Source organism: Oncorhynchus tshawytscha, linkage group LG06 (genome assembly GCF_018296145.1).
Source record: "Oncorhynchus tshawytscha isolate Ot180627B linkage group LG06, Otsh_v2.0, whole genome shotgun sequence".
NCBI lineage: Eukaryota > Metazoa > Chordata > Actinopteri > Salmoniformes > Salmonidae > Oncorhynchus > Oncorhynchus tshawytscha.
Genome location: NC_056434.1, coordinates 62,224,711 through 62,238,603, shown reverse-complemented (window position 1 = coordinate 62,238,603; position 13,893 = coordinate 62,224,711). Strand labels below are relative to the sequence as shown.

General features: G+C 40.2%; 1 protein-coding gene across 4 annotated transcripts in view; it reads left to right on the top strand.

Annotated features, from left to right (window-relative positions):
• The window catches only part of LOC112252841 (kinase non-catalytic C-lobe domain-containing protein 1), a 51,648-nt gene that overhangs the window by 33,599 nt on the left and 4,156 nt on the right, over positions 1–13,893 (top strand). For 3 of the 4 annotated variants that reach the window (XM_042323484.1, XM_024424503.2, XM_024424502.2), the window contains 11 exons: positions 2,258–2,351; positions 2,447–2,544; positions 4,532–4,731; positions 5,379–5,492; positions 8,565–8,712; positions 9,076–9,249; positions 11,149–11,364; positions 11,649–11,731; positions 11,958–12,111; positions 12,362–12,484; positions 12,965–13,024. In XM_042323484.1, coding sequence (XP_042179418.1) covers positions 2,258–2,351; positions 2,447–2,544; positions 4,532–4,731; positions 5,379–5,492; positions 8,565–8,712; positions 9,076–9,249; positions 11,149–11,364; positions 11,649–11,731; positions 11,958–12,111; positions 12,362–12,484; positions 12,965–13,024 — 1,464 coding nt within the window. The remainder of the gene's footprint in view (positions 1–2,257; positions 2,352–2,446; positions 2,545–4,531; positions 4,732–5,378; positions 5,493–8,564; positions 8,713–9,075; positions 9,250–11,148; positions 11,365–11,648; positions 11,732–11,957; positions 12,112–12,361; positions 12,485–12,964; positions 13,025–13,893) is intronic. The other variant, XM_024424505.2, reaches the window with a different exon arrangement.

Below are 13,893 nucleotides of genomic sequence, written 5' to 3'. Positions count from 1 at the left end.
GTGCAGGTGCATTTCTACGGAGACTTGATTACACACAGGTGGATTGTATTTATCATCATTAGTCATTTAGGTCAACATTGGATCATTCAGAGATCCTCACTGAACTTCTGGAGAGAGTTTGCTGCACTGAAAGTAAATGGGCTGAATAATTTTGCACGCCCAATTTTTCAGTTTTTGATTTGTTAAAAAGGTTTGAAATATCCAATAAATGTCGTTCCACTTCATGATTGTGTCCCACTTGTTGTTGATTCTTCACAAAAAAATACAGTTTTATATCTTTATGTTTGAAGCCTGAAATGTGGCAAAAGGTCGCAAAGTTCAAGGGGGCCGAATACTTTCACAAGGCACTGTATACTTGGGAGAGTACTTCTGTCCAAGGCAGAGGGACTGTCTCGTTTTGTGTACACCTCATTATCGTTATGTGTAAATCCAGCTACTTGTAAAGAGATCAATAAAACCTTTTTTGACTTCATCTGGAAAAAGAAGTCTCACAAACTAAAAAAAGATGTCCTTTCTAACCATAGAGCTGAAGGCAGTCTAGAAGTGTTGGACTTTGTTGACATAAATAACACTTTCAAGATAAACTGGTTGAAAAAATGTTTGCTCGATACTGATTCAATATGGTATTTCATTCCAAATAATGTGTTTAATAAATTGGGAGGTCTTCAATTTTTACTGAAATGTAATTATATTCCTGAAAGATTACCTGCTAAATTGGCTAGGTTTCACCAACAAGCTTTACTGGCATGGAAAATATGTTTCCTGCACAATTTTTCCCCTCATAAAGCTCTTTTGTGGAATAATTCAGACATAACTGTAAGGAATAAGTCATTGTTCTACCCCAGCTGGCATGAGACGAATATTGACTTTGTCCTTGATATTTTCAACAACAAGGGTAATATTCTCACATATGAACAATTTATAACATTGAAAGAGTTTCCAATACCTTTCAGAGAGTTTATTTCTGTGATCAAAGCCGTTCCCAGTGGTCTAACTACACTTATGAAAAGTCATCTTAATTTTGGGAATGATCACAAAGTTTATCCAAAACTCAGATTGGAAGGCGTGGGCTTACTTGAGAAATCTTGTTGTAATAAATATATAAGACAAATTCTTCATTCACAAAACCAACTTACACCGAGAGGAAAGTTTTTCTGGAACATGCCTATTCCTGACATTGTCTGGAAAAATGCATGGTTAAGACCTTACAAATACTGTATACCAAACAAAGTTAAGGAAGTGCACTTCAACATTTTGCATAAGATATATCCATGTAATTCTATGATGTCCAAATTTGTGGCTATTGATGATATCTGCGTTTTCTGTGAAAAAGAAGGTGAGAATCTGTCTCACTTGTTCTTTGAATGTAAATTTGTGTCCGAATTTTGGGAAAACCTTGCAAAGTACTTATTTACCATTATGAACACTGCCTATAATTTTAACATAAAATATATAACATGTTACAATTGCAATGATAACAAAACCACTGAAATGATTGTTATTTTTTTAATTCTTGTTGCCAAATACTTTATACACAAACAAAAATTCCAAAATTCTATACCAAAATTACCATTTTTTCTGATTGAATTTAATTATCTTATTAAAACACTAACCCTAGTGAATAACAAAAAGAATAACATCTTCATTAATCATTATAATAAGATATTTTCAGAGTGAATATAATTGCACTTAAATAGTTTATTTTTTGTATTTTATTTATATTTCTGTATGTTTGAGCATTGTTAATACCTGTGTTTGGTTTGCTAGACATGTTTGATGTAGCAATGTAAGTTGATTTTTGTATTATGAATAATAAAAAAGTAGTGATCAGCCGGTGGTTGCATAGTAACGGCGTCACCAACCTGAATTCGAATCGAGCTGGCACCGGTTATGAAACTGGGCTGCGCTGGTCTGGGGTTCCCTCGACCCAGCTTGATTTTGAGAATTCCATTCGAGCCAGCTCTAATTTGGCCTTCATTTTAAGTGTCAGTGGAAACGGGGCTTAAAAGGCTCTTTGTGTACTGTATATATATATATATATATATAAAAATGGTTAATAATGGGTTCTTCGGCTATCCCTGCTACGACAACATTTTCACCCAACGAAAAACCGAAGCTTTGGGGAAAAGGTTCTACCTGTGAACAAAAAATAAGGGTTCCTCCAGGGATAGCCAAAGAACTCTTGACAGTTCTAAAGTGTACGATCTGAATGGCTTGGTGTCTACTTTGTTTTATGTATTAAATGTTCTACTTGTAGGAGCTTCAACAGCAGCTTATGATCGAGACGAAGAGTCTGAAAAAGACCAGACATTTCTACCAAAAGCTGCTCCATCAAGAGAGAAAAAACAAACGTACCAATCAATCCCTCATAACTTTTACAATTTATACTATAGGGTTTATACATAGAGAAATAAACACACCATTTCAATGTGTTTTTCTGCTGAAGGTTCGGATGCTAGATTGATGCTGTCCAAACTCAAAGTCCAGCTTGAGGAGTTGAGGTCCAAAGTGGAGTTTCTAGACTCTATAAAGAAATATCTGGAGGTGCGGACAGGTTGAACAGAAATAATCCCCAAATACTAACACAAAGCAGGCATAAAGTGCCATCGGAAATCATTCAGACCCCTTTACTTTTTCCACATTTTGTTACGTTACAGCCTTCATCTAAAATTGATTAAATAAAACATGTTAGTCTTCAATCTACACACAATACTGTATAATGACAAAGTGAAAACAGGTTTTTAGAAATGTTTGCAAATTTATTGCAAATAAAAATGGATACCTTATTTACATAAATATTCAGACCCTTTGCTATGAGACTCGAAATTGAGCTGACGTGCATCCTGTTTCCATTGATCATCCTTGAGATGTTTCTACAACTTGATTGGAGTCCACCTGTGGTCAATTCAATTTATTGGACATGATTTGGAAAGGCACACACCTGTCTATATTAAGGTCCCACAGTTGACAGTGCATGTCAGAGCAAAAACCAAGCCATGAGGTTGAAGGAAATGTCCATAGAGCGCAGAGAGGATTGTGTCGAGGCACAGCCAAACTGAGCAATTGGGGGAGAAGGACCTTGGTCAGGGAGGTGACGAAGACAGAGTTCCCCTGTGGAGAAGGACAACCATCTCTGCAGCAGTCCACAAATCAGGCCTTTATGGTAGTGACCAGACAGAAGCCACTCCTCAGTAAAAGGCAAATGACAGCCCGCTTGGAGTTTGCCAAAAGGTACCTGAAGACTCTCACACCATGAGAAACAGGATTCTTTGGTCTGATGAAACCAAGATTGAAGTCTTTGGTCTAACTGTCAAGTGTCAGGTCTGGAGGAAACCTGGCACCATCCCTACGGTGAAGCATGGTGGTGGCAGCATCATGCTGTGGGGATGTTTTTCATCGGCAGGGACTGGGAGACTAGTCAGGATTGAGAGAAAGATGAATGGAGCAAAGTACAGAGAGAATCTTGATTCAAATCTGCTCCAGAGTGCTCAGTACCTCAGACAGGGGCCAAGGTTCACCTTCCCACAGGAAAAAAAACCTAAGCGCACAGCCATGACAACGCATGAGTGGCTTCCTGACACGTCTCTGAATGTCCTTGAGTGGCCCAGTCATTGCATGGACTTAAATCCGATCAAACATCTTTTGGAGAGACCTGAAAATAGCTGTGCAGCAACGCTTTCCATCCAACCTGACAGATCTTGAGAGGATCTGCTGAGAAAAATGGGAGAAACTCCCATAATACAGGTGCGCCAAGCTTGTAGCGTCATACCCAAGAAGACTCGAGGCCAAAGGTGCTTCAACAAAGTACTGAGTAAAGGGTCTGACTACTTAAGTAAATGTGATATTTTAGTTTTTAATTGTAATAAATTTGCTAAAAATTCTAAACTGTTTTTGCTTTGTCATTAAGAGATAGTGTGTGTAGCTTGATAAGGAAAAAACAATTTAATCAAATCAAAAATCAAATCAAATTTATTTATATAGCCATTCGTACATCAGCTGATATCTCAAAGTGCTGTACAGAAACCCAGCCTAAAACCCCAAACAGCAATCAATGCAGGTGTAGAAGCATGGTGGCTAGGAAAAACTCCCTAGAAAGGCCAAAACCTAGGAAGAAACCTAGAGAGGAACCAGGCTGTGGGGTGGCCAGTCCTCTTCTGGCTGTGCCGGGTGGAGATTTTAACAGAACATGGCCAAGATGTTCAAATGTTCATAAATGACCAGCATGGTCAAATAATAATAAGGCAGAACAGTTGAAACTGGAGCAGCAGCACGGCCAGGTTGACTGGGGACAGCAAGGAGTCATCATGTCAGGTAGTCCTGGGGCATGGTCCTAGGATTTAATAAATTTTAGAATAAGACAACGTAACAAAATGTGGATAAAGTCAAGGGGTCTGAATACTTTCCGAATTGCACTGTACACTCCATATCGCGGATTGTTTGTTGGTTCTGATTGGTTGTTGGTTCAAATCATTGATTGGTTACTGGTTCTGATGGGTTGTGGTTCATATCTCTGCCTGGTTGTTTTGGTCAGGTTCTGAGTGTGGATCAATGGGGTGTGGATGTGTCCCTCCTTCCCTCCCTGGCAGCCTCTGATCCAGGGAGCCCTCTGGATCTCCAGCCCTCAGAGGAGCCTGCCGTGTTGGGATTGGTGTCTTTGTCTGGGGCAGGGACAGGGAAGAGCAGCCTGCAGGCCGCCACACCCCTGGATTTCATGTCCTACCTCTATGCCAGGTAACACTAACTATATAACAGGTTACAGTAAAAGGTTTAGGTTAAAATAATAACATTAAACCCATGAGTGTGATTAACGGTGTATTAGCAAGTATGGTTTAAATCAGAGCTTCCCTATTCCCGTTCTGGAGGGCCGAAACACTTCTGTTTTGTGTTTCTACCTTGTAGTTAATTGTACTTACCTGGTGTCCCAAGTCTGAATCAGTCCCTGATTTAAAAGGGTGAAAACCAGAAGTGTTTTGGCCCTCCAGGACCGGAATTGTAGCCTCGCAAAGCCGCGTTATCCTGCAAGCTTACATAAAATGTTGCACGGATATCGTTTTATGTAAGCTTGCAGGGTCAGTTGGCTTTGAGGCTGCTGGAAGTGGGCAGCCCTGTTTTAAATGGTGGCCCTCTAGTGGTCAATGTGTTAAACTGAGCATCACAGTTTACTGTCCATCATCATGCCTTTGATTGCTGAGAAAATGTAACATTTAATTTATACCTACATAGGGCACAATAAGACCTGTCTGTTTATTTATATCTGTGTTCAAATGTGTTTCACTGATTTGTCCTAATTCGTTTAGACCTGTTGTGTGATGCAATCGCTTAGATAGTGCATTCAACAGATACCAAACTGAACTCTTTTCTAACTCCTCCTCTGACAGAAATGCTCCATTGGAGGGTTACATCCAACAGTTCCTGTACACTTACCGCTATTTCTGTACCCCTCAAGAACTCCTTCAGTTCCTGATGGGCAAATTCACCAGTGCAGTAGCAGGGTATGTAGGCTACTATCGCCGAAATGGAAACGGACATAAGACAAAATAGATTTTCATGCTCTTTCGATGGTGGCCTGACACCCTGTGTTTGCTTAGAAATATAATTGGAATGTCCGTTCTAGTCATTGTGTTTCTTTGGTTTTGATTCTGTGGAATTAATGTCTGGTCTAATAATTGTCTATGGTAAAATGCTAATTGAAGAAAATAATAAGAAAATGTTTGGCCACTTGTAAAATAAAAATGAAGCCAAATTGGCAGTACTACTATAACTGTCTATCATAAATAGCTGCTGGAAAATGTGGCGAAACAGCATTTGCCCCAGTACTTTTCTCAGCACATTTATGCTTCTTAGTTCAAAATTAACCTGCCATTGTAAACTATTGAAGACTACACGCAGAAAAGTCGTGCTATTTGTATTTGAGCAATATGATTGGCCGTTCACTCAAGAATCACTAGGCTTTTGAACCTGTAGTGCCACCTCTGCTGCCATAACTTTAGATTGAGGTCAAATAAGAAAACTGTTAACATGGGCTTGTTTAAAACAAGGATCACATTTTTGCACAACTATAATTATGTTGGCATGAATGCTGCCTTTGAAAATGAGCTTACATTCCATCATACTTTTCTTATTCATTTTACTTCATGAGAATTTGACAATGGTTTAACATTGATAACATAATTCAAAACCAGTAAGCTGCGATTGGGATAAGTCCAACATTCTTCCAGCATGTTTAGGAATTTGTTACTTGAGTGTATGAATCCAGAATGGAAGTCCTTTGTTGCAATAACTGATATTATCAGTTTGATTGAATAGGGCCGTTCAATTTGCCAGCTTTTCCATTCTTTTCCATTGTTTCCTGCAATACTCTGATTACATCATTCAAATTAAATAAAAATGTATTTGTATAGGACTTTTTACAAAAGGAAATTCATAACACATGAATTTCTGAAACCCACAGAAATAATTTGCTTTCCTAACAGTGTTGTCCATATTCTGCCTTTTTGCTCCCATCTCCTGAGACAAGATCGCTCTGCCTTCATTTAAATTCTTCTATACATTTTTTGTCCTGTTTTCTTCGTGGGAAAACAGTATATGCCTGTTCAGGGTCCCCTTGCGATGGAAGCGTTTCCCACAGTCACATGATTTCTCTCCTGTGTGACACTTTATATGCATTTTCAGGTATTTTATTTAACCTTTATTTAACTAGACAAGTCAGTTAAGAACAAATTCTTATTTACAATGACAGCCTACCGGGGAACAGTGGGTTAACTGCCTTGTTCAGGGGCAGAACGACAGATTTGACCATGTCAGCTCGGGGATTCGATCCAGCCAACCTTTTGGTTACTGGCTATCTGCCGCTCCATTAGGGACTCCTTGCGAGTGAAGCTTTTGCCACAGTGGCCGCAGCTAAATGTTTTCTCCCCTGTGAGTCATATGTTTTGTTAAGTTTCCCACATACTTTTTTTCTCGAAGTGAATCCTCAAGTGTGTCTTCAGCCTACCAATCACAGGGAAGCATTTGCCACAGTCAACTCAGCGGTCAGTTTTTTTTAGACGTGGTGCTGGGTTTTCTCAATGGTGTTTTTGTACACAGTGAAAGGTTGGGATCTAATGGTAGTTGATGTCAAGTCCTACTGGGTCGCTACTTACGACTGAGCTGTGACTGGAGGCATTGTTTTTGATTATCTGGAGGGTCACAGAGAATGTGGAGACCCATTGGGTGTGTCACGGTGCGAAAATGTTTGCGATCCAATGGCTTAGTCACTCTCGGTCATCCTGATCACATTCCCTTTTCACACAGGCAGAAGTGAAATTGAGTCTTTTGTGTAAACAAACAAAAAAAATCCCTTGAAGCTGCTCTTCCTGCTGACTGGTCCTGAGTTCCTCCTGTTTCTCCTTAATCTGTGTGGGCTCTGTGTCCTCCTGCACGAGACTGGGCCCTGCTCACAGTGCTGCTGCTCAGGGGTAACCCCGTTAGAGACAGCAAGAGAGAACCAGAGGGAGTCTATTATACGACGTTTTATCTCCGGTCTGATCTGCAACAGTCTCCGCAGCTGGTCATTCTCCTCTTTAGATCAGGAAATCTACTCCTGGTACTCTGCTACCACTTTCTCTACTACTGCAAGAATCTCTATGGCAACCGCTGATAACAAACGCTCATTCAGAAACATGCTCGGAGACTGGATTTTAGCCATTTTGAGTGGACCCTTGAGTACTCATTTCAATGGATTCTAAGTTCACACAAGGAATGTTGAAAATCAAGACAAACATGCCTCCAATTCTAGTTCTGTGGTTTCCTCTTCTTCTTTTGTTTTTCATCAGTTGTAAAGCCCAGAATGAACAACAGCAGTGCCAGCTGGATGGGTGTCTGTTCTGGGGTGGATGAGAACAAAAATGTGGATTGAGAAATGTTGTTCTAGAGCGGGGGTGTCTAACTTATTCCATGGAGTGCCTAGTGTCTGATTGTTTTGGTTTTCCCTTTCAATTAACATCTAGACAACCAGGTGAGGAGAGTTACTTACTAATTAGTGACCTCAATTCATCAATCTAGTACAAGGGAGGAGCAAAAGCCTTCAGACAATTGGTCCTCCATGGAATGAGTTTGACAGGTGCTCTAGAGGAAGTTGGGTTCTGGGCTGGGATAGATAGCTGGAGGGAGTTGCAGACTCATGTCTAGCACACAGAGGGAGATAGAGTACAGACATATGTTTTCCCCCCCTTACAGTAGAGTTGGTCTCAAAACATGAAATTTTGCCACGACAAATCTAAGCCCAGGCCTGAATCACTTCTCAGAATGTCAGGCCTGACTCGGGCAGAAAATCATCTCTATTTTCAGGGGAATTCTGAAAAGTAGCTAGCCAGAATTAATGTTACTCTTTTGTAATAATGACAGCTTTTTTAACACCCCCCTCACCCACTATGTCTGATCTTAAAATACTTTAGGCTTGAATATAGCTCATTTTCATATTTTAAAAATGTTGAAGATAATCTATGTACCGTAACTAGAATGTCCGGTGCTAGATATTCTATTTCTGTGCTTCTGTGTGATCTTCACATTCCTTTTTCTACCAGAGGTGATCCAGATGTGTCAGGGGACAGTGCTAAGGTGTACCACCGGAGTCTGGACGTGTTGCAAACCTGGCTGACTGACTACATAATGGTGGACTTCAGCCCCAAGTCCAGCCTGCTGATGACCCTGGAAAACTTCCTCACCACTGAAGTAATTACAGAGCTGATCAATCATCAATTAATCACAAAAAAGCTAAAATCGGTCACTCAAGAAATTAATCATCGGATTAATGTCTCAACTGGGCCGGCAGGAAGCCTAGCGGTTACGAGCGTTGGGCCAGTAACCAAAAGGTTCCTGGTTTGCTTGTCCGAGCCAACTAGGTGAAAAATCTGTCTGTGCCCTTGAGCAAGGCACTTAATCCTAATTGCTCTGGATAAGAGCATCTGCTAAATTATGTAAATGTCAACTAATTAGCGAAATCTGTAGCAGTGTTGTTGCACTTGTCTATTTTTCAGTGTTTAGCCATGCAATACTCTGAAGGAGGGTTTTTGTAATGATCTGGTTCTTATTTAGGTGTCTCCGTTAGACAGGAGAGGAGAGAGACTTTTGACCACTCTTCAGAGGTCTCCCAGGAAGAGGTGGAGCCAAGGCTGTGGGAGCCCAATCAGCATGCAGGAGGATGATGATGATGCACTGTCTGTCCATACCTCATGCAGAAAATCAGCTATTGAGTACTCTGGAAGGAAGGTCCATAAAAGGATTATTATGGGTGTACTATTATGTTGTTGATGTTTTTCTTGCCAGAAAAGAAAATGGTTGGTTCAAAGTACTGAAAGTTTGTCTGATTCAAAAATAATCAATTTACACTATGTATTTCAACTGATGGGGACCATCAGAGCTGCGTTGTATTCATTACGTGAATACTATGTTGCATTAGCATCAAACATTCGCACCAAACGGAAGAAAAGAGACTGAATAAAGGAGGGACTACCTGGACTTGTCCAATAAGAACCACAGTGTGTGCCCTAATCAATACAGCGACGGTATATACAGTACCTTCAGAAAGTATTCATACCCCTTAACTCATTCCACATTTTGTTGTGTTACGGTCTGAGTTCAAAATCGATTAAATATATTGTTTTCTCTCACCCATCGAGACAAAATACCCACATAATGACCAAGTGAAAACATGTTTCTAGAAATGTTTGCAAATGTATTGAAAATGAGATACCGAGATATCTATTTTAAGTATTCACATTTACATAAGTATTCAATACATGTTAGAATCATCTTTGGCAGCGATTACAGCTGTGAGTCTTTCTTGGTAAGAGCTTTGCACACATAGATTGTACAATATTTGCACATTGTTCTTTATCAAATTCTTTAAGCTCTGTGTCATTGGTTGTTAATTATTGCTAGACTGCCATTTTCAAGTCTTGCCTTAGATTTTAAAGCCGATTTTAAGTCTAAACTGGAACTGGGCCACTCGGGAACATTCAGTTTCGTCTTGGTAAGCAACTCCAATGTATATTTGGCCTTGTGTTTTAGATTATTGTCCTGCTGAAAGGTACATTTGTCGCCCAGTGTCTGTTGGAAAGCAGACTGAACCAGGTTTTCCTCTTGGATTTTGCCTGTGCTTAGCTCTATTCCATTTAATTTTATCCAGCAAAAAACTCCCTCTTCCTTGCCGATAACAAGCATACCCATAACATGATGCAGCTACCACCATGCTTGAAAATTTGAAGAGTGGTACTCAGTGATGTGTTGTTGGATTTGCCCCAAACATAACACTTTGTATTCAGGACATAAAGTGCATTTCATTGCCCCATTTAAAAAAAAAAGTTTTACTTTAGTGCCTTATTGCAAAATGCATGTTCTGGAATATTTTTTATTTTATACAGGTTTCCTTTTCGCTCTGTCATTTAGGTTAGTATTGTGGAGTAGCTTTAATGTTTTTGATCGATACATTTTCTCCTATCACAGCCATTAAACTCTGTAACTGTTTTAAAGTCACCATTTGCCTAATGGTAAAATCCCTGAGCGGTTTCCTTTCTCTCCGGCAACTGACTTAGTAAGGATACATGTATCTTTGTAGTGACTGTCGTGTATTGATACACCATCCAAAGTGTAATTAATAACTTGTCCATGCTCAAAGGGCTATTCATTGTCGCTTTGGATTTTGTTACCCAATTGGTGCCCTTTGCGAAACGTTGGTTGACTCTGTGTTTGAAGTTCACTGCTCGACTGAAGGACCTTACAATTATCTGTATGTGTGGGCTACAGAGATGAGGTAGTCATTCAAAAGTCATGTTCAACACTATTACTGCACATGCAACTTATTATGTGACTTGTTAAACATATTTACTCCTGAACATAATTAGGCTTTCCATAACAAAGCGGTTGAATACTTACTGACTCAAGACATTTAAACTTTTCATTTTTTATTCATTTGTAAAAAATATCTAAAAACATAATTCCACTTTGACATTATGGGGTATTGTGTGTAGGCCAGTGACACGAAATGTAATCCATTTTAAATTGAGGCTGTAACACAACAAAGGGGGAAAGTCGAGGGATCTGAATAATTTCTGAAGGCACTGTATGTATTCAAAGCCATAACCTTTCTAAGTTGATGTATCTCTGTAGAGCTTCCAGTGGAGGATATCCAGGGTGGTTGAGCCCCAGTCGACCCAGCCTAAAGACAAGGCCTACTCCATAGCAGCAGCCCTGCCCCGGCCCTACTACACCTCGCTTATGGATAACATCTCCAGTGCCTGCCTTAGAAGCGAGGAGAGACACCCCTTTAGTCAGAGTGAACACAGCACCCAACACACGGCACAGCAACTCACTCTACTGCAGCAGGTACACACGAACGCACGCACACACTGGCATGCACACATGCACAGCCCACCAAATCATCCTGCTGCAACATATGCACAGACATGCAATTTCTACCTCTCTCATGCATTCACACTCACCCACAAACATTGTCATTTATAAACACCAGGGGGAGACAAATCACTCCTTTACAAATTTTAAAACAGATTCACAGACCTGCAATATATATTTACATTTACATTTGAGTCATTTAGCAGATAAATGTGTAAAATAAGCTTTTGGTTTGATTTTTTTTTCTCCAAATGCAGGAAATGTTTCAAGGCTGTCACCCAATTCATTTCCTCAACTCTAAATCTCAAGGAGTCAGGGACAAAGCTGTTTTTGTCACCAAGTGAGTACATATTCCCTGCGCTCCAAATATTTCAGTGGCTTTTCAGTCAAATTTGTTTGAAGTACCAAATGAGTACACCAGAATGTATAATCTGAACACATTATCACTTGCTAGATAATGAGCCATTCGTTCCAGTCAGCCATTGCATCCCTGACAATTTGGGACATAAAATAAACCATTCATCAACAGCCCAGTCTCTCGTCTGACTGCCTGTCTTCTGCCACAGACATGCGGCACACTCTGTTCCTCCAGTAGAGGGCAGCAGTCTATTTGTTCATGAAGGGACTCCACAGGACAGCCACCTCCAACAGCTACTGAGATATGCTGACAGCGTCTCCAATTGGGTCTCTGCAGAAATCGTCATCTGTGATTCGATAAAGGTGAGATCTACTAGTAACGAGGCTACAACTCTGTTGGACAGTACGGTGTGATCTCTATATCGACGTGCATCATTAATTCATTGAACACACACAAACACATCATTTATTTTCATTCACAGTCAGCCGTTGCCCATTGAATCTAATTGCGTGAGAGCCATCAGATGCACTTATATGATGTGTTCTTTGTTTTCTATAACGATTTGTGTGAATGCATGACCATCGGATCTCTCTTCTTCTTTTCTTGCTGCAGATCCAAGCGGCTTTGCTCACCAAGTTTCTCCTAATTGCCAAACACTGCTATGAATCAAGAGACTTTGCCACAGCAATGCAGGTCCTTGGAGGCCTGGAGAATGTGATTGTCAGGCAATTACCGGTAAGTCTGCGTGCCTGCATTTGAAACGGCACTCCATTCCCTACATACATGTATTGCACTACTTCGGACCAGAGCCATTTTCGGAATCACCCCATGGGAAAAAAATAATAAAAGAATTCTACACAGACAGGTGGAACGTTTGTAAAGTAACGTACCTCTTAGGCCCTTAATGAAGGGAAATGTCTCTTTTACTCTGCTGTTATGGAAGCCAGAACATCAGAATTTGTGTTGAAACAAGACGTAGGAGGAAGTAACGGCACCGAAAATGGGTGCTTACCCCGTGAAGTGCAACAGAAACGTCCCGTTTTAATTGTGTAAGTGTAACAACTGAAATGGATGTATTCTTGTTCTTTCTCCATGTTCTAATAATATTCTACCTGTTCTAGTCAATGCTGAACTTTTAAGGGAGTAAAGCTTCCGTAAGTGTGAGACAGATTTATTGGTTCTTGCTAAATGAAACACCTCTTCTCTTGCCGATAGGCTTGGAAACATCTGTCTACCAAGGTGTGTGAGGTCCTTGAGGATCTGCGAGCCGTGCAGGTGAGGCCGCGAGTGTGTGTGTGTGTGTGTGTGTGTGTGCGTGTGTGTGTGTGTGTGTGTGTGTGTGTGTGTGTGTGTGTGTGTGTGTGTGTGTGTGTGTGTGTGTGTGTGTGTGTGTGTGTGTGTGTGTGTGTGTGTGTGTGTGTGTGTGTGTGTGTGTGTGTGTCCTCTGCTGTACCAGAGACGTGGTGCTTCAGGCAAATAAACCGAAAGAAAAACACCTTCAAGCAGCACATCTGTGTGTGAAATTCTGTGACATGCTCACAGCTGGCCAGCATTTTGTTATATTCATTTTTTTACTGGTTTATTTAAACGATTGTTATATAGAAATTAATCTTGTGCTACCAGACATCACACCGTATTCTCATTTGAGAATGGCTGAAGGCTGGTGTAAAGTACTTAATTAAAAATACTTTAAGTATTTATTTATGTTATTTTTGGGGGTATTTTTACTATTTTTGACAACTTTTACTTCACTACATTCCTAAAGAAAATAATGTACTTTTTACTCCATACAGTTTACCTGACACCCAAAAGCACTTGTTAAATTTTGACTGGAAAATGGTCCAATTCACGCACTTTTAAGAGAACATCCCTGGTCATCCCTACTGCCTCTGATCTGGCGGTCTCATTAAACACATGTTTTGTTTGTAAATTAATGTCTGAGTGTTGGAGTTTGCGCCTGGCTATCTGTAAATTACAATTGGGCCATCTAAACTCAGCAAAAAAAGAAATGGACCCTGTCTTTCAAAGATAATTCGTAAAAATCCAAATAACTTCACAGATCTTCAATGTAAAGGGTTTAAACACTGTTTCCCATGCTTGTTCAATTAACAATTAATTAACATGCACCTGTGGGACGGTCGTTA